Raw genomic sequence first — 23,535 nt, 5'->3', positions numbered from 1 at the left:
TTTCTAAACTGAGTCTGGTGGGAGGAGCATAGAGGGAGGAGCTAGCCCACACTATTAAACTCTTAAAGTGCCAATGGCTCCTAGTGGACCCGTCTATACTCCATGGTACTAATGTGGACCCCAGCATCCTCTAGGACGTAAGAGAAATAACATCTGTCACAGTAATTAAGAAGCTTGGCTATAAAGGTACGAGGCGGAGCCCCCCCGGCGGTAGAGGTCTAGATGGAACTCTACGAGCTCTTTCCACAGTGAAAAAGGGCGAAAAGCAATCAGCTCCATATGTGTCACAGAGCCACTTATCCAAAAACTTCCTCCCGTTCAGGCAGGCCAACAAATTGGACATTGCATCTCCTTAAATGACCTACTATGTCTAGCAACTTGTTTTGTACATCAGCTAGTTGAGCAGTGACAGCATTAACCTTGGTACATAGTGGGGTCACTGAGTCTTCCAAGGTAGATATGCGAGTCTCCACCTCCCCAACGCACTCCCTAACTTTCTGGAGGTCATGATATATAATAGGTCAGATTGAACCTGACCAATTTTCTCTGCTAGTCTAGTTTCACAAGCAGACACCGCATCCAGCACCTTTTGAAGAGCAGCGTCGGGGAGGTATGTGGTAGGAGCGGGGTAAGCAGCAGACTTTCCTACACCTGCACACTACTTTGTAGGAAGATAAGGGTCCCAGGATACTAAGACAGGATACTGTAAGACGGAGAGAGCTGACTTGAAGCGGATACTCCATGTCCTTGCGGCCACGCCCCTACCAGGTTTAGCCACTTTACACAGCTAAACTCGACCTCTATGGCCACGATCAGGAGACGCAATTTAATATCGCACCCGCGATCTCCCATCACTTTAGACAGAAGATCGGGCATGATAATTAAATTCCGCCCATGATCTCCAGGCAGGCAGCAAACAGCAGCAACACCTAACTGTCCCACTGGCAAAGTAGAAAAGCACTTGTGGCAATTCGTTACTTTGATAGGAGTACACCTACCAGTCTTTTGCTTTTCTGCTCTAATCAGACAAGAGAACCAAGAGCCCCCTTATAGATTATAGACCCCCGGAACTAGCACCCACTGCAGTTTAACAGGAAAAAAAATGCCCTCTCCCAGAATGCAGGACAGGTTTTATTACCTATAGAGTAATCTATTCTGGTGCGCAGTGGACCAGTAGCTACCCATGCAGAAGACCTGATCACTTCCTCCTCTAGAACTGTCCCTGCTCACCAGAGGATAAAGATTTGCAGAACTGGCAGTGAAGACCCAGCTGTTGTATAGTCCCTACATAGTTATCCTGTGATGTACAGGGATTTTTAGAAAAACCTCCTGGTGGTCTGGAACAAGCAAATAAACTAATTGCTGCAGAAGCAGCCCTAAGAAAGCCCCCACTAAGAGTTACTTAAACTGAAGTGCTCCCAGCAGGCTCGAAATATAAGGAGGAGCAGCGACAAACGTTTTTAATTTAAAGTGCTCACCTTCCCCCTGAACCTTCTAAAATCCAACATGTTCCCAGTGTCTCACAACTTTGGGACTAATAGATACAACATGTGAAACCTTAATATTGAGAGCATGGTGTTTAAAAAAAAAAAAAAAAAAAATTATAAACCCAATATGAAATGGAGTTTCATCGCAGCGGTCATGAAGGTGACAAATTGCTCATAGGTAAATATTACAATTTTGATGAGGCATGTTCTATCGCTATTCATGCCCACATAGGTCAATCAATCAATTTGCACAAAACATATCTGCCCCTTAAAACAAAATAGAGTTTTCCCCTTTAACAAATAATAAGAATTTACTCACCGGTAATTCTATTTCTCGTAGTCCGTAGTGGATGCTGGGTACTCTGTAAGGACCATGGGGAATAGACGGGCTCCGCAGGAGACTGGGCACTCTTAAAAGAAAGATTAGGTACTATATCTGGTGTGCACTGGCTCCTCCCTCTTTGCCCCTCCTCCAGACCTCAGTTAGGGAAACTGTGCCCGGAAGAGCTGACATTACTAGGAAAGGATTTGGAATCCAGGGTAAGACTCATACCAGCCACACCAATCACACCGTACAACTTGTGATAACTATACCCAGTTAACAGTATGAACAACAACTGAGCCTCATTCAACAGATGGCTCAGAACAATAACCCTATAGTTAAGCAATAACTATATACATGTATTGCAGAAAGTCCGCACTTGGGACGGGCTCCCAGCATCCACTACGGACTACGAGAATTAGAATTACCGGTGAGTAAATTCTTATTTTCTCTGACGTCCTAGTGGATGCTGGGTACTCCGTAAGGACCATGGGGATTATACCAAAGCTCCCAAACGGGCGGGAGAGTGCGGATGACTCTGCAGCACCGAATGAGCAAACTCAAGGTCCTCCTCCTCAGCCAGGGTATCAAACTTGAAGAATTTTGCAAAAGTGTTTGATCCCGACCAAGAGGCAGCTCGGCAAAGTTGTAAAGCCGAGACCCCTCGGGCAGCCGCCTAAGAAGAGCCCACCTTCCTCGTGGAATGAGCTTTTACTGATTTAGGATGCGGCAGTCCAGCCGCAGAATGTGCAAGTTGAATCGTGCTACAGATCCAGCGAGCAATAGTCTGCTTTGAAGCAGGAGCACCCAGCTTGTTGGGTGCATGCAGGATAAACAGCGAGTCAGTTTTTCTGACTCTAGCCGTCCTGGAAACATAGATTTTCAGGGCCCGGACTACGTCCAGCAACTTGGAATCCTCCAAGTCCCGAGTAGCCTCAGGCACCACAATAGGTTGGTTCAAATGAAACGCTGATACCACCTTTGGGAGAAATTGGGGAAGAGTCCTCAATTCTGCCCTGTCCATATGGAAAATCAGATATGGGCTTTTACAGGACAAAGCCGCCAATTCTGACACACGCCTAGCTGAGGCCAAGGCCAACAGCATGACTACCTTCCACGTGAGATACTTCAACTCCACGGTCTGAAGTGGCTCAAACCAATGTGATTTTAGGAAATCCAACACAACGTTGAGATCCCAAGGTGCCACTGGAGGCACAAAAGGGGGCTGAATATGCAGCACTCCCTTAACAAACGTCTGAACTTCAGGCAGTGAAGCCAGTTCTTTTTGAAAGAAAATAGACAGGGCCGAAATCTGGACTTTAATGGATCCCAATTTTAGGCCCATAGTCACTCCTGACTGTAGGAAGTGCAGAAATCGACCCAGCTGAAATTCCTCTGTTGGGGCCTTCCTGGCCTCACACCAAGCAACATATTTTCGCCATATGCGGTGATAATGTTTTGCCGTCACATCCTTCCTAGCTTTTATCAGCGTAGGAATGACTTCATCTGGAATGCCCTTTTCCATTAGGATCCGGCGCTCAACCGCCATGCCGTCAAACGCAGCCGCGGTAAGTCTTGGAACAGACAGGGCCCCTGCTGTAGCAGGTCCTGTCGGAGCGGCAGAGGCCAAGGGTCCTCTGAGATAATTTCTTGTAGTTCCGGGTACCAAGTTCTTCTTGGCCAATCCGGAACGATGAGTATAGTTCTTACTCCTCTCTTTCTTATTATCCTCAGTACCTTTGGTATGAGAGGAAGAGGAGGGAACACATAAACCGACTGGTACACCCACGGTGTCACTAGAGCGTCCACAGCTATCGCCTGAGGGTCCCTTGACCTGGCGCAATATCTATTTAGCTTTTTGTTGAGGCGGGACGCCATCATGTCCACCTGTGGCCTTTCCCAACGATTTACAATCAGCTTGAAGACTTCTGGATGAAGTCCCCACTCTCCCGGGTGGAGGTCGTGCCTGCTGAGGAAGTCTGCTTCCCAGTTGTCCACTCCCGGAATGAACACCGCTGACCGTGCTAGCACGTGATTCTCCGCCCATCGAAGAATCCTTGTGGCTTCTGCCATCGCCATCCTGCTTCTTGTGCCGCCCTGTCGGTTTACATGGGCAACCGCCATGATGTTGTCTGACTGAATCAGCACCGGTTGGTTTTGAAGCAGGGGTTCTGCTTGAATCAGGGCATTGTAAATGGCCCTTAGTTCCAGAATATTTATGTGTAGGGAAGTCTCCTGACTCGACCACTGTCCTTGGAAGTTTCTTCCCTGAGTGACTGCCCCCAACCTCGGAGGCTTGCATCCGTGGTCACCAGGACCCAGTCCTGAATGCCGAATCTGCGGCCCTCGAGAAGATGAGCACTCTGCAGCCACCACAGCAGAGACACCCTGGCCCTCGGGGACAGGGTGATCAACCGATGCATCTGAAGATGCGATCCGGACCACTTGTCTAACAGATCCCACTGAAAGATCCTTGCATGGAACCTGCCGAAGGGAATTGCTTCGTAAGAAGCTACCATCTTTCCCAGGACTCGTGTGCAGTGATGCACCGACACCTGTTTTGGTTTCAGGAGGTCCCTGACCAGAGATGACAATTCCTGGGCCTTCTCCTCCGGGAGAAACACCTTCTTCTGTTCTGTGTCCAGAATCATGCCCAAGAACAGCAGACGCGTCGTAGGAATCAGCTGCGACTTTGGGATATTCAGAATCCAGCCGTGCTGTTGTAGCACTTCCTGAGATAGTGCTACTCCGACTAACAACTGCTCTTTGGACCTTGCCTTTATAAGGAGATCGTCCAAGTACGGGATAATTATAACTCCCTTCTTTCGAAGGAGTATCATCATTTCGGCCATTACCTTGGTAAATACCCTCGGTGCCGTGGACAGACCAAACGGCAACGTCTGGAATTGGTAATGACAGTCCTGTACCACAAACCTGAGGTACTCCTGGTGAGGTGGGTAAATGGGGACATGTAGGTAAGCATCCTTGATGTCCAGTGACACCATAAAATCCCCCTCTTCCAGGCTTGCAATAACCGCCCTGAGCGATTCCATTTTGAACTTGAACTTCCTTATATAAGTGTTCAAGGATTTCAAATTTAGAATGGGTCTCACCGAACCGTCTGGTTTCGGTACCACAAACATTGTGGAATAGTAACCCCGTCCTGTTGAAGGAGGGGAACTTTGATTATCACCTGCTGAAGGTACAGCTTGTGAATTGCCGCCAGTACTACCTCCCTTTCCTTGGGAGCAGCTGGCAAGGCTGATTTGAGGTAACGGCGAGGGGGAGACGCCTCGAACTCCAGCTTGTATCCCTGAGATACCACTTGTAGAACCCAGAGATCCACCTGTGAGCGAACCCACTGGTCGCTGAAGTTCCGGAGACGCGCCCCCACTGCACCTGGCTCCACCTGTGGAGCCCCAGCGTCATGCGGTGGACTTAGTGGAAGCAGGGGAGGATTTTTGTTCCTGGGAACTGGCTGTCTGGTGCAGCTTTTTCCCTCTACCCCTGCCTCTGGGCAGAAAGGACGCGCCTCTGACCCGCTTGCCTTTCTAAGGCCGAAAGGACTGTACTTGATAATACGGTGCTTTCTTAGGCTGTGAGGGAACCTGAGGTAAAAAAGTCGACTTCCCAGCTGTTGCTGTGGATACGAGGTCCGAGAGACCGTCCCCAAACAATTCCTCACCCTTATAAGGCAAAACCTCCATGTGCCTTTTAGAATCAGCATCACCTGTCCACTGCCGAGTCCATAATACTCTCCTGGCAGAAATGGACATTGCATTAATTCTAGATGCCAGCCGGCAAATGTCCCTCTGTGCATCCCTCATATATAAGACGACGTCTTTAATATGCTCTATGGTTAGCAAAATAGTATCCCTGTCAAGGGAATCAATGTTATCTGACAGGGTATCAGACCAAGCAGCTGCAGCACTACACATCCATGCTGAAGCAATTGCAGGTCTCAGTATAGTACCTGAGTGTGTATACACAGACTTCAGGATAGCCTCCTGCTTTCTATCTGCAGGCTCCTTTAAGGTGGCCGTGTCCTGAGACGGCAGTGCCACCTTTTTTGATAAGCGTGTGAGCGCCTTGTCCACCCTAGGGGATGTTTCCCAACGTAACCTGTCCGTTGGCGGGAAAGGGTACGCCATTAGTAACCTCTTAGAAATCACTAATTTCTTATCTGGGGAACACCATGCTTCTTCACACAATTCATTTAACTCATCAGATGGGGGAAAAGTCACTGGCTGCTTTTTCTCCCCAAACATAATACCCTTTTTAGTGGTAACCGGGTTAATGTCAGAAATGTGCAACACATTTTTCATAGCCGTAATCATGCATCAGATGGCCTTTGTGGACTGTACATTTGTCTCATCCTCGTCTATACTGGAGTCAGACTCCGTGTCCACATCTGTGTCTGCCATCTGAGGTAGCGGGCGTTTTTGAGCCCCTGATGGCCTCTGAGATGCCTGGGCAGGCGCGGGCTGAGATGCCGGCTGTCCCAAAGCTGCGTCATCGAACCTTTTATGCAAGGAGTTGACACTGTCGGTTAATACCTTCCACATATCCATCCACTCTGGTGTCGGCCCCGCAGGGGGCGACATCACACTTATCGGCACCTGCTCCGCCTCCACATAAGCGTCCTCCTCAAACATGTCGACACAGCCGTACCTACACACCGCACACACACACAGGGAATGCTCTGACTGAGGACAGGACCCCACAAAGTCCTTTGGGGAGACAGAGAGGGAGTATGTCAGCACACACCAGAGCGCTATATAACAGAGGGATTTACACTAACAGAAAGTGAATTTTCCCCCAATAGCTGCTTATATCACCTTTTGCGCCTAAATATATGTGCCCCCCCTCTCTTTTTTACCCTTCTTGTAGTGTATACTGCACGGGAGAGCCTGGGGAGCGTCCTTCCAGCGGAGCTGTGAAGAAAAAATGGCGCCGGTGTGCTGAGGGAGATAGCCCCGCCCCCTCCGCGGCAGGCTTCTCCCGCTTTTTTAATAATGTGTATGGCGGGGGATTAGGCACATATACAGTTTAAAACTGTATTATGTGCACCTTTGCCAAAAAGGTATACATATTGCAGCCCAGGGCGCCCCCTCCCAGCGCCCTGCACCCACCAGTGACCGGAGCGTGTGGTGTGCTGTGGGAGCAATGGCGCAAAGCTGCAGTGCTGTGCGCTACCTTATTGAAGACCGGAGTCTTCAGCCGCCGATTTTCTCCGGGTTCTTCCGTCTTCTGGCTCTGCAAGGGGGACGGCGGCGCGGCTCCGGGAACGGACGATCGAGGTCGGGCCCTGTGTTCGATCCCTCTGGAGCTAATGGTGTCCAGTGGCCTTAGAAGCACAAGCTAGCTGCAAGCAGGTAGGTTTGCTTCTCTCCCCTCAGTCCCTCGTAGCAGTGAGTCTGTTGCCAGCAGATCTCACTGAAAATAAAAAACCTAACAAATACTTTCTTTTCTAGTAAGCTCAGGAGAGCCCACTAGGTGCATCCAGCTCTGGCCGGGCACAGATTCTAACTGAGGTCTGGAGGAGGGGCATAGAGGGAGGAGCCAGTGCACACCAGATATAGTACCTAATCTTTCTTTTAAGAGTGCCCAGTCTCCTGCGGAGCCCGTCTATTCCCCATGGTCCTTACGGAGTACCCAGCATCCACTAGGATGTCAGAGAAATATAAACATACGAATTTTAACCAATTTGTCCGAACGTCAGTTTTTGTCCGTTTTCCAGTGTTTGGGAGCAAATGTTCGATTGTCATTTGCTCCCACACATTACCAGGTTTTCATTTCAACCAGACACATTAGACAGATGGTCTGTCAGATAACTGTATAGTGTATGCCCAGCTTTAGACATTCCACCACTAGTAAAGATTCTCAGAATTTTATACTTTCCTGAATTTAGCTTTGTATTTGCAGTATAGCCCAATACAAAATCGCTTATAAAAAGGTACTAGGATTCATGTTTTTGTTGCAGAGGAACTAGTACAAAGTCACAGATTGAACAAAACTGGTGTAAAGCATAGTGGGGCTCACTCATAGTGGAACTCCATTTTTTTACCTTGTACACAAGCTAGCATCTGAGTCGCACATAGCAGTTTCCTGAATAGGTACCTGGTGTCCAGGGTACCTATGCATTGTCATTTTTTAGCATTAGCAATATAACCAAGACGCATATCAAGTGAAAAAGTCTGTGGTGAGGCGCATAGTACAGCTTACTGGCAAAGTCCGTGGAGCGCCAAACAGTCCCAATTTGCGGATAGGTGTATGTGACCTACAATATCTGTAACTTTAAACAATTTAGTGGTGGGATCACCTTAACCACTTAACTGACGATTTTTCCCCTAAAAATCGGTCATTTATTATTTGTTTTTCTTTTTTAGTCAATATAGTTTTAACAGTATTTAAATATTTAATTATATAATGCACATCTGAAGAATGGATCTCCTAGTCAAAAACTGCGGGACACAGTGGAGCGGAGCAGTCGCATGTGATCTGACCATGCCAGTTAAGTGGTTAAAATATGTTCTTGAAAAGATCACCTAGGTTACTGGGAAAAAAAGGGTGGTTGTAGAACCAAGCCATAGGTACCATAGGGTGGTTGTAGATAGCCATCTATCCGTTTCTAAAGCATTCCTCCAAAACATCTCCTTTTTTCAAACACCTGGGTGCACTTTTAAAGAACACCAAGCACTGTGCTTGTTAGACTGTATTTAATACTTAAAGTGAACCTACTATGTAAGAATAAAAAAAATTCCCCACTAGACTCCAGCCCTCAGGTCCACCAACAGGTCATGTTTTGTGGATTACTTTATTCATGCACAGGTAGGTTCCAGGTACTTAGGGGGGTCATTCCGAGTTGATCGTAGCTGTGATAAATTTAGCACAGCTACGATCTGGAACACAGACATGCGGGGGGACGCCCAGCACAGGACTAGCCCGCCCCGCATGTCAGTCCCTGCCGCATCGCTGAAGTACAAAAGCATCGCACAGCGGCGATGCTTTTTTAATTCAGGAGTAGCTCCCAGGCTACTAGTCACTGCCCGGCTCGCAACGGCTGCGTGTGACGTCACGCAGCCTCTGCGGCCCGCCCCCCCGCACGGTCCGGCCACGTCTGTGTTGGCTGGACCGCGCCCACAAAACGGTGGCCAAACGCCGCCGTGCCGCCCAGCGACCGCCTCTGCCTGTCAATCAGGCAGAGGCTATCGCTAGGCAATGACTTGTTGAAAAGACTTGATGGTTGAGAACCACTGAGCTAGAAAAGAACAACTTTGACATTAGTTCTGGGATATTCTCCGATTTAAAACATAAAAGGTGCCTCTTTTGGTTTAAGCATAGGCTGCTCCTTTTCTATTTGCACTTACATATATGTTGATTTGTAAAAAGAATTTCTAAAATAATTTAGGACACACATGCAATATGCTGGCTGAGCCTAGTACATACCCGAGAAGGAACGTTCCTCTATTACTTTGGTTTTTTGATGGTGTCTGCATGATTAGCTGCTGGCTACATGAACCTGAACAAGAAATTGAAGAGGACAGCTCAGTGTTTCCTGGTGTAAAAGGTTTATCCAGCAGGCTCTGGAATGGCAGGGCTTGAGTAACTTGTGATAACAGTGAACATTTTGTCCTTGCAGAAGAGCTACTAGGTTCAAGATCCATAAGATCATTGGAAACAGCCATTTGACTCATTTTTTGAGAAACCGCACAGTCGTCTTTTACAGGAGAATCTTCATTGGCTTGCTCAGACAATGAAAGTTTATCAAACTCAGCCATGAGGTTGGATACAGGAGATAACATTCTCTCCTCCATGCCTTGCTGGTGTCGGCAATCTCCAGGATGGATTTGGTCATTATTCAATGATCTGCAGTATCCAAGCACAGTTCCATCACTCTGGGGGCTGCCTGGGAGGGGTGTTGTGTCCATTATACACTCTGGTACTGCGATTGTCTCAGCAGACATCAATGGGAGGCTTTTCTTTAGTGCTGCATTCTGGCGGTTTTTAATTTCTTCTAGACTCATGTCTTCATCATCATCCAGAAATGCTCCCACTGAAACGGAATTGCAGAACTTTTTGCTTTTTCCTGTAATGAAATCATTGCATGTTCAGTAAGTTACAGTTTCTTTTGTTTTGTTTTCTTTTTTACCTTTAATCAAATTAATGTTTACAAATAAAAATCTAAGAAAAACACAGAATTTGCATCACAGATATATAGAGGCAGTAAATGTAAGGAGTCAAGTGGTTTAACAAGATAACGGGGAATGGGGAAATGTCATCCCACAGGGATGACATTGTGATAGGATACTGGAGACCAGGATCAGGCACCAAACAGTTAAGCTTTTTGAGCTCACAAGATGCACTAGTCCTTCTCCCCCCATAGCCCGCCCACAACTCAGGCTCCTCAGTTTTGTTAACAAGCCCAAGGCAGGAGCTGGAGAGGAGAGAAGGAAGAATGGTACTGACAGGAAACACCCACACCATCGACATTGGAACAGGTGACAGAGAGAAGTAACCCATTGAAGCTAGGCGAGTCACGGTGGGAGCCATGTGGATCCTATGGACCTCAAAGAGAGTGTTAACAAAAGTAACTTATTCTCTTCAGGGTCCATAGGCATCCACAGGGATGACATTGGGGATGTTCCAAAGCAGCTGAACTAGGGAGGAGAAGATTATAAGCCTAGAGGATAACTTGCATCAAATAAAGCATCTTGAGAAACAAACGCATCAAAGGCACAGAACCTAACAAATGTGTGGACAGATGACCACGTGGCTTCCTTGCATAGTTGGTTCAGCAGACGTGCCACAGCGAGCTGCCCACACAAAGGTCCCACAAGGATAGAATGAGCAGAGACTGTAGCCGACACAAGAAAGTCAGCCTGCGTGTAAGCCTATGAGATAGTCATTTGGCCAGTCTGTTTGTTAGCTGGCCAGCTCTGCATGTGGAATCCATATAGAACAAAGAGGGAATCCGTTTTCTTGATGGAACTAGTACAGTCCACGTAGATCCGAAGAGCATCAACCACATCCAAGGAGGCCTCACCTGTCGGGAGGCCTGGTTATTGGAAGGCCAGAACTTCAAATTTCTTTATTAAGATGAAAGCTAGACACCACTTTGGGGAGGTAACCCTGTTTGGGCCGTAGAACCGCTCTCATGACAAAAATGGGGTGCAGCAGAAAAGTGCTCCCAAATCGGATATCCTTCTTGTTGAGGCTATAGCCAAAAGAAAAAAAATAAGATTTTACTTACCGATAAATCTATTTCTCGTAGTCCGTAGTGGATGCTGGGGACTCCGTCAGGACCATGGGGATTAGCGGCTCCGCAGGAGACAGGGCACAAAACTAAAGCTTTAGGATCAGGTGGTGTGTACTGGCTCCTCCCCCTATGACCCTCCTCCAAGCCTCAGTTAGGATACTGTGCCCGGACGAGCGTACACAATAAGGAAGGATATTGAATCCCGGGTAAGACTCATACCAGCCACACCAATCACACCGTATAACTTGTGATCTAAACCCAGTTAACAGTATGACAAACGTAGGAGCCTCTGAACAGACGGCTCACAACAATAACAACCCGATTTTTTTTTTTTTTGTAACAATAACTATGTATAAGTATTGCAGACAATCCGCACTTGGGACGGGCGCCCAGCATCCAGTACGGACTACGAGAAATAGATTTATCGGTAAGTAAAATCTTATTTTCTCTGACGTCCTAAGTGGATGCTGGGGACTCCGTCAGGACCATGGGGATTATACCAAAGCTCCCAAACGGGCGGGAGAGTGCGGATGACTCTGCAGCACCGAGTGAGAGAACTCCAGGTCCTCCTCAGCCAGGGTGTGCCCCTGACCAAGTAGCAGCTCGGCAAAGTTGTAAAGCCGAGACCCCTCGGGCAGTCGCCCAAGATGAGCCCACCTTCCTTGTGGAATGGGCATTTATATATTTTGGCTGTGGCAGTCCTGCCACAGAATGTGCAAGCTGAATTGTACTACACATTCAACTAGCAATCGTCTGCTTAGAAGCAAGAGCACCCAGTTTTTTGGGTGCATACAGGATAACAGCAAGTCAGTTTTCCTGACTCCAGCCGTCCTGGAAATCTATATTTTCAGGGCCCTGACAACATCTAGCAACTTGGAGTCCTCCAAGTCTCTAGTAGCCGCAGGTACCACAATAAGCTGGTTCAGATGAAACGCTGACACCACCTTAGGGAGAAACTGGGGACGAGTCCGCAGCTCTGCCCTGTCCGAATGGACAATCAGATATGGGCTTTTGTGAGACAAAGCCGCCAATTCTGACACTCGCCTGGCCGAGGCCAGGGCCAACATCATGGTCACTTTCCATGTGAGATATTTCAAATCCACAGATTTGAGCGGTTTAAACCAACGTGATTTGAGGAATCCCAGGACTACGTTGAGATCCCACAGTGCCACTGGAGGCACAAAAGGGGGTTGTATATGCAGTACTCCCTTGTCAAATTTCTGGACTTCAGGAACTGAAGCCAATTCTTTCTGGAAGAAAATCGACAGGGCCGAAATTTGAACCTTAATGGACGCCAATTTGAGGCCCATAGACACTCCTGTTTGCAGGAAATGCAGGAATCGACAGAGTTGAAATTTCTTCGTGGGGCCTTCCTGGCCTCACACCACGCAACATATTTTCGCCACATGTGGTGATAATGTTGTGCGGTCACCTCCTTCCTGGCTTTGACCAGGGTAGGAATGACCTCTTCCGGAATGCCTTTTTCCCTTAGGATACGGCGTTCAACCGCCATGCCGTCAAACGCAGCCGCGGTAAGTCTTGGAACAGACATGGTACTTGCTGAAGCAAGTCCCTTCTTATCGGCAGAGGCCCTGAGTCCTCTGTGAGCATCTCTTGAAGTTCCGGGTACCAAGTCCTTCTTGGCCAATCCGGAGCCACGAGTATAGTTCTTACTCCTCTACGTCTTATAATTCTCAGTACCTTTGGTATGAGAAGCAGAGGAGGGAACACATACACCGACTGGTACACCCATGGTGTTACCAGAACGTCCACAGCTATTGCCTGAGGGTCTCTTGACCTGGCGCAATACCTGTCCAGTTTTTTGTTCAGGCGGGACGCCATCATGTCCACCTTTGGTCTTTCCCAATGGTGCACAATCATGTGGAAAAAAACTTCTCGATGAAGTCCCCACTCTCCCGGGTGGAGGTCGTGCTGAGGAAGTCTGCTTCCCAGTTGTCCACTCCCGGAATGAAAAACTGCTGACAGTGCTATCACATGATTTTCCGCCCAGCGAAGAATCCTTGCAGTTTCTGCCATTGTCCTCCTGCTTCTTGTGCCGCCCTGTCTGTTTACGTGGGCGACTGCCGTGATGTTGTCCCACTGGATCAATACCGGCTGACCTTGAAGCAGAGGTCTTGCTAAGCTTAGAGCATTGTAAATTGCTCTTAGCTCCAGTATATTTATGCGGAGAGAAGTCCCCAGACTTGATCACACTCCCTGGAAATTTTTTCCCTGTGTGACAGCTCCCCAGCCTTTCAAGCTGGAATCCGTGGTCACCAGGACCCAGTCCTGAATGCATAACTGTGGCCCTTTAGTAGATGAGCACTCTGCAGCCACCACAGAAGAGTCACCCTTGTCCTTGGAGACAGGGTTATCCGCTGATGCATCTGAAGATGCGATCCGGACCATTTGTCCAGCAGATCCCACTGAAAAGTTCTTGCGTGAAATCTGCCGAATGGAATCGCTTCGTAAGAAGCCACCATTTTTCCCAGGACCCTTGTGCAATGATGCACTGACACTTTTCCTGGTTTTTGGAGGTTCCTGACTAGCTCGGATAACTCCCTGGCTTTCTCCTCCGGGAGAAACACCTTTTTCTGGACTGTGTCCAGAATCATCCCTAGGGACAGCAGACGTGTCGTCGGAGACAGCTGCGATTTTGGAATATTTAGAATCCACCCGTGCTGTCGTAGAACTACTTGAGATAGTGCTACTCAGACCTCCAACTGTTCTCTGGACCTTGCCCTTATCAGGAGATCGTCCAAGTAAGGGATAATTAAGACGCCTTTTCTTTGAAGAAGAATCATCATTTCGGCCATTACCTTGGTAAAGACCCGGGGTGCCGTGGACAATCCAAACGGCAGCGTCTGAAACTGATAGTGACAGTTTTGTACCACGAACCTGAGGTACCCTTTGTGAGAAGGGCAAATTTGGACATGGAGGTAAGCATCCTTGATGTCCAGGGACACCATATAGTCCCCTTCTTCCTGGTTCGCTATCACTGCTCTGAGTGACTCCATTTAGAATAGGTCTCACCTAGCCGTCTGGCTTCAGTACCACAATATAGTGTGGAATAATACCCCTTTACTTGTTGTAGGAGGGGTACTTTGATTATCACCTGCTGGGAATACAGCTTGTGAATTGTTTCCAATACTGCCTCCCTGTCGGAGGTAGACGTTGGTAAAGCAAACTTCAGGAACCTGCGAGGGGGAGACGTCTCGAATTTCCAATCTGTACCCCTGGGATACTACTTGTAGGATCCAGGGGTCCACTTGCGAGTGAGCCCACTGCGTGCTGAAACTCTTGAGACGACCCCCCCACCGCACCTGTTTGTACGGCCCCAGCGTCATGCTGAGGACTTGGCAGAAGCGGTGGAAGGCTTCTGTTCCTGGGAATGGGCTGCCTGCTGCAGTCTTCTTCCCTTACCTCTATCCCTGGGCAGATATTATGGGGACGAAAGGACTGAGGCTGAAAAGACTATGTCTTTTTCTGCTGAGATGTGACTTGGGGTAAAAAAGGTGGATTTTCTAGCTGTTGCCGTGGCCACCAGGTCCGCTGGACCGACCCCAAATAACTCCTCCCCTTTATACGGCAATACTTCCATGTGCCGTTTGGAATCTGCATCACCTGACCACTGTCGTGTCCATAAACATCGTCTGGCAGATATGGACATCGCACTTACTCTTGATGCCAGAGTTTCACATATATAGAAATGCATCTTTTAAATGCTCTATAGTCAATAAAATACTGTCCCTGTCAAGGGTATCAATATTTCCAGTCAGGGAATCCGACCAAACCACCCCAGCGCTGCCCATCCAGGCTGAGGCGATCGCTGGTCGCAGTATAACACCAGTATGTGTGTATATACTTTTTAGGATATTTTCCAACCTCTTATCAGTTGGCTCCTTGCGGGCGTCCGTATCTGGAGACGGTAACGCCACTTGTTTTTATAAGCGTGTGAGCGCCTTATCCACCCTAAGGTGAGTTCCCCAACGCGCCATAACTTCTGGCGGGAAAGGGTATACCGCCAATAATTTTCTATCGGGGGAAACCCACGCATCATCACACACTTCATTTAATTTATCTGATTCAGGAAAAACCACATGTAGTTTTTTCACACTCCACATAATACCCTTTTTTGTGGTACTTGTAGTATCAGAAATATGTAACATCTCCTTCATTGCCCTTAACAAGTAACGTGTGGCCCTAAAGGAAAATACGTTTGTTTCTTCACCGTCGACACTGGAGTCAGTGTCCGTGTGAGGTAAAAGGACGTTTTAACGCCCCTGACGGTGTTTTAGACGCCTGGACAGGTACTAATTGGTTTGCCGGCCGTCTCATGTCGTCAACCGACCTTGCAGCGTGTTGACATTATCACGTAATTCCTTAAAGAAGCCATCCATTCCGGTGTCGACTCCCTAGAGAGTGACATCACCATTACCGGCAATTGCTCCGCCTCCTCACCAACATCGTCCTCATACATGTCGACACACAAGTACCGACACACAGCACACACACAGGGAATGCTCTGATAGAGGACAGGACCCCACTAGCCCTTTGGGGAGACAGAGGGAGAGTTTGCCAGCACACACCAAAAACGCTATATTATACAGGGACAACCTTTATATAAGTGTTTTTCCCTTATAGCATTTTAATATATATATACATATCGCCAATTAAGTGCCCCCCCTCTCTGTTTTAACCCTGTTTCTGTAGTGCAGTGCAGGGGAGAGCCTGGGAGCCTTCCCACCAGCATTTCTGTGAGGGAAAATGGCGCTGTGTGCTGAGGAGAATAGGCCCCGCCCCCTTTTCGGCGGGCTTCTTCTCCCGTTTTTCTGAGACCTGGCAGGGGTTAAATACATCCATATAGCCTCCAGGGGCTATATGTGATGTATTTTTAGCCAGAATAAGGTATTATACATTGCTGCCCAGGGCGCCCCCAGCAACGCCCTGCACCCTCCGTGACCGTTGGTGTGAAGTGTGTGACAACAATGGCGCACAGCTGCAGTGCTGTGCGCTACCTTCATGAAGACTGAAAAGCCTTCTGCCGCCGGTTTCTGGACCTTCAATCTTCAGCATCTGCAAGGGGGGTCGGCGGCGCGGCTCCGGGACGAACCCCAGGGTGAGACCTGTGTTCCGACTCCCTCTGGAGCTAATGGTGTCCAGTAGCCTAAGAAGCCAATCCATCCTGCACGCAGGTGAGTTGAACTTCTCTCCCCTAAGTCCCTCGATGCAGTGAGCCTGTTGCCAGCAGGACTCACTGAAAATAAGAAACCTAAAAACTTTTTCTAAGCAGCTCCTTAAGAGAGCCACCTAGATTGCACCCTGCTCGGACGGGCACAAAAACCTAACTGAGGCTTGGAGGAGGGTCATAGGGGGAGGAGCCAGTACACACCACCTGATCCTAAAGCTTTAGTTTTGTGCCCTGTCTCCTGCGGAGCCGCTAATCCCCATGGTCCTGACGGAGTCCCCAGCATCCACTTAGGACGTCAGAGAAAATAAGATTTTACTCACCGGTAAATCTATTTCTCGTAGTCCGTAGTGGATGCTGGGAACTCCGTAAGGACCATGGGGAATAGCGGCTCCGCAGGAGACTGGGCACAGCTAAAAGAAAGCTTTTAGACTACCTGGTGTGCACTGGCTCCTCCCACTATGACCCTCCTCCAAGCCTCAGTTAGGATACTGTGCCCGGAAGAGCTGACACAATAAGGAAGGATTTTGAATCCCGGGTAAGACTCATACCAGCCACACCAATCACACCGTATAACTTGTGATACTATACCCAGTTAACAGTATGAAATATAACTGAGCCTCTCAACAGATGGCTCAACAATAACCCTTAGTTAGGCAATAACTACATACAAGTATTGCAGACAATCCGCACTTGGGATGGGCGCCCAGCATCCACTACGGACTACGAGAAATAGATTTACCGGTGGGTAAAATCTTATTTTCTCTGACGTCCTAGTGGATGCTGGGAACTCCGTAAGGACCATGGGGATTATACCAAAGCTCCCAAACGGGCGGGAGAGTGCGGATGACTCTGCAGCACCGAATGAGAGAACTCAAGGTCCTCCTCAGCCAGGGTATCAAATTTGTAGAATTTTGCAAACGTGTTTGCCCCTGACCAAGTTACAGCTCGGCAAAGTTGTAAAGCCGAGACCCCTCGGGCAGCCGCCCAAGATGAGCCCACTTTCCTCGTGGAATGGGCTTTTACTGATTTAGGATGCGGCAATCCAGCCGCAGAATGCTCCAGCTGAATTGTGCTACAAATTCAGCGAGCAATAGTCTGCTTAGAAGCAGGAGCACCTATTTTGTTGGGTGCCTACAGGATAAAAAGCGAGTCAATTTTCCTGACTCCAGCCGTCCTGGAAATATAAATTTTTAAGGCCCTGACTACGTCCAGTAACTTGGAATCTTCCAAGTCCCTAGTAGCCGCAGGCACTACAATAGGTTGGTTCAAGTGAAAAGCTGATACCACCTTAGGGAGAAACTGGGGACGAGTCCTCAATTCTACCCTATCCATATGGAAAATCAGATAAGGGCTTTTACATGACAAAGCCGCCAATTCTGACACACGCCTGGCCGAAGCCAAGGCCAATAACATGACCACTTTCCACGTGAGATATTTCAAATCCACAGTTTTAAGTGGCTCAAACCAATGTGATTTTAGGAAACTCAACACCACGTTGAGATCCCAAGGTGCCACAGGAGGCACAAAAGGGGGCTGAATATGTAGCACTCCCTTTACAAATGTCTGAACTCCAGGCAGTGAAGCCAGTTCTTTCTGGAAGAAAATCGACAGAGCCGAAATCTGGACCTTAATGGAACCCAAGTTTAGGCCCATAGTCACTCCTGACTGTAGGAAGTGCAGAAAACAACCCAGCTGAAATTCCTCTGTTGGGGCCTTCCTGGCCTCACACCACGCAACATAATTTCGCCAAATACGGTGATAATGGTTTGCGGTTACTTCTTTCCTGGCTTTTATCAGCGTAGGAATGACTTCCTCCGAAATGCCCTTTTCCTTTAGGATCCGGAATTCAACCGCCATGCCGTCAAACGCCGCGGTAAGTCTTGGAACAGACAGGGCCCCTGCTGTAGCAGATCCTGTCTGAGCGGTAGAGGCCATGGGTCCTCTGATATAATTTCTTGAAGTTCTGTGTACCAAGCTCTTCTTGGCCCATCCGGAACCACGAGTATCGTTCTTACTCCTCGTTTTCTTATTATTCTCAGTACCTTTGGTATGAGAGGCAGAGGAGGGAATACATAAACCGACTGGTACACCCACGGTGTCACTAGAGCGTCCACAGCTATCGCCTGAGGGTCCCTTGACCTGGCGCAATATCTAGTTTTTTGTTGAGGCGGGACGCCATCATGTCCACCTGTGGCCTTTCCCAACAGTTTACCAACAGTTGGAAGACTTCTGGATGAAGTCCCCACTCTCCCGGGTGTAGGTCGTGTCTGCTGAGGAAGTCTGCTTCCCAGTTGACCACTCCCGGAATGAACACTGATGACAGTGCTAAGACGTGATTTTCCGCCCATCGGAGAATCCTTGTGGCTTCTGCCATCGCCATCCTGCTTCTTGTGCCGCCCTGTCGGTTTACATGGGCGACTGCCGTGATGTTGTCTGATTGGATCAGTACCGGCTGGTTTTGAAGTAGAGGCCTTGCCAGACTTAGGGCATTGTAAATGGCCCTCAGTTCCAGAATATTTATGTGTAGGGACGACTCCTGACTTGACCAAAGTCCTTGGAAATTTCTTCCCTGTGTGACTGCCCCCCAGCCTCGAAGGCTGGCATCCGTGGTTACCAGGACCCAGTCCTGTATGCCGAATCTGCGGCCCTCTTGAAGATGAGCACTCTGCAGCCACCACAGTAGAGATACCCTGGTCCTTGGAGACAGGGTTATCAGCCAATGCATCTGAAGATGCGATCCCGACCACTTGTCCAAGAGGTCCCACTGAAAGGTTCTTGCATGGAACCTGCCGAATGAAATTCTGCTTCGTAAGAAGCTATCATTTTTCCCGGGACTCGTGTGCAGTGATGCACCGATACCTGTTTTGGTTTCAGGAGGTCTCTGACTAGAGATGACAGCTCCTTGGCTTTCTCCTGCGGGAGAAACACTTTTTTCTGTTCTGTGTCCAGAACCATCCCCAGGAACAGTAGGCGTGTGGTAGGAACCAGCTGTGACTTTGGAATGTATAGAATCCATCCGTGCTGTTGTAGCACTTCCCGAGATAGTGCTACTCCGACCAACAACTGCTCCTTGGACCTCGCCTTTATAAGGAGATCGTCCAAGTACGGGATAATTAAAACTCCCTTTTTTCGAAGGAGTATCATCATTTCTGCCATTACCTTGGTAAAGACCCTCGGTGCCGTGGACAGTCCAAACGGCAGTGTTTGGAATTGGTAATGGCAATCCTGTACCACAAATCTGAGGTACTCCTGGTGAGGATGGTAAATGGGGACATGTAGGTAAGCATCCTTGATGTCCAGGGATACCATGTAATCCCTCTCCTCCAGGCTTGCAATAACCGCCCTGAGCGATTCCATCTTGAACTTGAATTTTTTTATGTATGTGTTCAAGGATTTCAAATTTAACATGGTCTCACCGAACCGTCCGGTTTCGGTACCACAAACAGTGTGGAATAGTAACCCCGTTCTTGTTGAAGTAGGGGCACCTTGACTATCACCTGCTGGGAATACAGCTTGTGAATTGCCTCTAGCACAGCCTCCCTGCCTGAGGGAGTTGTCGGCAAGGCAGATTTGAGGAAACGGCGGGGGGGGGAGACGCCTCGAATTCCAGCTTGTACCCCTGAGATACTACTTGAAGGATCCAGGGGGGATCCACCTGTGAGCGAGCCCACTGATCGCTGAAATTTTTGAGGCGGCCCCCCACCGTAACTGGCTACGCCTGTGGAGCCCCCGCGTCATGCGGTGGACTCCGAGGAAGCGGGGGAAGAATTTTGATTCTGGGAACTGGCTGACTGGTGCAGCTTTTTCCCTCTTCCCTCGTCTCTGTGTAGAAAGGAAGCGCCTTTGACCCGCTTGCTTTTCTGAAGCCGAAAGGACTGTACCTGATAATACAGTGCTTTCTTAGGCTGTGAGGAAACCTGAGGTAAAAATTTTTCTTCCCAGCTGTTGCTGTGGATACGAGGTCCCAGAGACCATCCCCAAACAATTCCTCACCCTTATAAGGCTCTATGTGCCTTTTAAAGTCAGCATCACCTGTCCAGTGTCGGGTCTCTAATCCCCTCCTGACAGAATGGACATTGCATTAATTCTGGATGCCAGCCGGCAAAATATCCCTCTGTGCATCCCTCATATATAAGACGACGTCTTTAATATGCTCTTATGTTCGCAAAATAGTATCCCTGTTTGACAGGGTCACAGACCACGCTGCAGCAGCACTATCTGCAGGTCTCAGTCTAGTACCTGAGTGTGTAAATACAGACTTCAGGATAGCCTCCTGATTTTTATCAGCAGGTACCTTCAAAGTGGCCGTATCCTAAGACGGCAGTGCCACCTTTTTTGACAAACGTGTGAGCGCCTTATCCACCCTAGGGGATATCTCCCAGCGTAACTTATCCTCTGGCGGGAAAGGGTACGCCATCAGTAACTTTTTAGAAATTACCAGTTTCTTATCGGGGGAACCCACGCTTTTTCACACTTCATTCACTTATTTGATGGGGGAACAAAACACTGCCTGCTTTTTCTCCCCACACATAAAACCCTTTTTTAGTGGTACTTGGGTTAATGTCAGAAATGTGTAACACATTTTTTATTGCCGGGATCATGTAACGGATGTTCCTAGTGGATTGTGTATATGTCTCAACCTCGTCGACACTGGAGTCAGACTCCGTGTCGACATCTGTGTCTGCCATCTGAGGGAGCGGGCATTTTTGAGCCCCTGATGGCCTTTGAGACGCCTGGGCAGGCGCGGCTGAGAAGCCGGCTGTCCCACAGCTGTTACGTCATCCAGCCTTTTATGTAAGGAGTTGACACTGTCGGTTTATACCTTCCACCTATCCATCCACTCTGGTGTCAGCCCCACAGGGGGCGACATCACATTTATCGGCATCTGCTCTGCCACCACATAAGCCTCATCAAACGTGTCGACACAGCCGTACCGACACACCGCACACACAGGGAATGCTCTGACTGAGGACAGGACCCCACACAGCCCTTTGGGGAGACAGAGAGAGAGTATGCCAGCACACACCAGAGCGCTATATAATTTAGGGATTAACACTATATTGAGTGAATTTTTCCCAATAGCTGCTTGTATATACAATATTGCGCCTAAATTTAGTGCCCCCCCTCTCTTTTTAACCCTTTGAGCCTGCAAACTACAGGGGAGAGCCTGGGGAGCTGTCTTCCAGCTGCACTGTGAAGAGAAAATGGCGCCAGTGTGCTGAGGGAGATAGCTCCGCCCCTTTTCCGCGGACTTTTCTCCCGCTTTTTTATGGATTCTGGCAGGGGTATTTATCACATATATAGCCTCTGGGGCTATATATTGTGATATATTTGCAAGCCAAGGTGTTTTTATTGCTGCTCAGGGCGCCCCCCCCCCCCCCAGCGCCCTGCACCCTCAGTGACCGGAGTGTGAGGTGTGTATGAGGAGCAATGGCGCACAGCTGCAGTGCTGTGCGCTACCTTGGTGAAGACTGATGTCTTCTGCCGCCGATTTTCCGGACCTCTTCTTGCTTCTGGCTCTGTAAGGGGGACGGCGGCGCGGCTCCGGGAACGAACACCAAGGCCAGTTCCATGCGGTCGATCCCTCTGGAGCTAATGGTGTCCAGTAGCCTAAGAAGCCCAAGCTAGCTGCAAGCAGGTAGGTTCGCTTCTTCTCCCCTTAGTCCCTCGATGCAGTGAGCCTGTTGCCAGCAGGTCTCACTGTAAAATAAAAAACCTAAATAAACTTTCTTTCTAGGAGCTCAGGAGAGCCCCTAGTGTGCATCCAGCTCGGCCGGGCACAGAAATCTAACTGAGGCTTGGAGGAGGGTCATAGTGGGAGGAGCCAGTGCACACCAGGTAGTCTAAAAGCTTTCTTTTAGTTGTGCCCAGTCTCCTACGGAGCCGCTATTCCCCATGGTCCTTACGGAGTTCCCAGCATCCACTAGGACTTCAGAGAAAAGTCTTTGCCGTTAACCATTTGAGAACAACAAAGTCCAATGGTTCAAACGGTTACTTCTGTAATGCATGGAAACTAAAGAAAAATCCCACGTAGCCACCGGAGGGACAAAGGGAGGTTGAATACGCAGTACTCCCCTGGAGTTTCTGAAACCAAACTGACAGAGCCAAGACTTGTACTTTAAGAGAAGCAAGGAGTCCAAGATCCAATCCTGCCTGGAGAAAGGCCAGGATTCTGGAAACCAGAAAAACAGAGGCTCATAGTGTCATTGAGTAAACCACTGGAAGTATGCATGCCACACTGAGTAACAGATCATGGATGAAGCAGGCTTCCAAGCACCGAGCATTGTCTGAACTACAGAAACCTTTAGACATTAAGAGGGATTACTCATGAGCCACGCCATCAAAGACAGACAAGCTAAGTCCAGTGTGGACAGGGACCCAGAGACAAGAGAGGTCTGGTCGTAGAAAAAGTGGAAAGGGAATGTCTATGGATAGACATTGGAGATCCGTGAACCGATGGCACCTTGGCCAGGCCAGAGCTATCAAGATCATGGTGCCTACTTCCTGCTTGAATTTGAGAAGTACCCTGGGAATGAGGGACACAGGAGGGAAGAGGTACATCACATGGAAAGGCCATTTGACTGCCAATGTGTCCACAAGGGGTGCTTCGGTATCCCTTGTCCTGGACCAGTACATTGGAAGCTTGTAGATGTACCTTGAGACCATGAGATCTGCTTCCGGAATTACTCATTTGTCTACCAGTAGCTGGAAGGTTTCATGATAGAGAATTCTCCAGCTTGCACATCCTAATTACTGATTAATTTTGCCTCCCAGTTGAGGATACCAAGGATGAAGACGGCAGAGATGGCGTTTGGTCGATTGGAGAATTTGCGCCCCTGTCTTCATTGCCAAAAACCTGCAAGTGCCTCTCTGGTGATTGAGGCAGGCCACTGCCATGGCGTTGTCAAGACAACACTGAAGACCGGACAACCATGAAGAATGTCCTGAGCCAGCGTGAGGGCCCTGTAGACAGCTCGAAGTTCTAGGACGTTGACTGATGATCCCCTCTTGGTGGGAATTCTACATCCTTAAAAAGGAATGAAGTCTGGTAACTGCCCCCCACCCGCGGAGGCTTGCATCCGTGGTGAATCCGGAATCCAGAATGGACGACCCTTGTCTAGGTGGGAGATTTGTAACCACCACGAGAAGGACATCCGAACTCCTGAAGAGCGACCCATCGTCTGGGATTTTATCTGCTTGGGTTGACCATTCCATCTGGATGGGATCAGGTCTTGTAGGGGCCTGGCGTGAAACGGAGCATATTCCACCATATTGA

General features: G+C 48.8%; 1 protein-coding gene across 2 annotated transcripts in view; it reads right to left on the bottom strand.

The window, feature by feature from the left end:
• ANKLE2 (ankyrin repeat and LEM domain containing 2) overlaps nt 1–23,535 on the bottom strand; it is a 258,310-nt gene that overhangs the window by 37,625 nt on the left and 197,150 nt on the right. For both annotated transcript variants that reach the window (XM_063964705.1, XM_063964704.1), the window contains exon 11: nt 9,259–9,898. In XM_063964705.1, the coding sequence (XP_063820775.1) occupies nt 9,259–9,898 (640 nt within the window). The remainder of the gene's footprint in view (nt 1–9,258; nt 9,899–23,535) is intronic.

The sequence above is a fragment of the Pseudophryne corroboree genome, chromosome 1, assembly GCF_028390025.1.
Source record: "Pseudophryne corroboree isolate aPseCor3 chromosome 1, aPseCor3.hap2, whole genome shotgun sequence".
Lineage (NCBI taxonomy): Eukaryota > Metazoa > Chordata > Amphibia > Anura > Myobatrachidae > Pseudophryne > Pseudophryne corroboree.
Note: the sequence above shows the minus strand (reverse complement) of the source record. Positions and strands in the feature narration are given on the sequence as shown.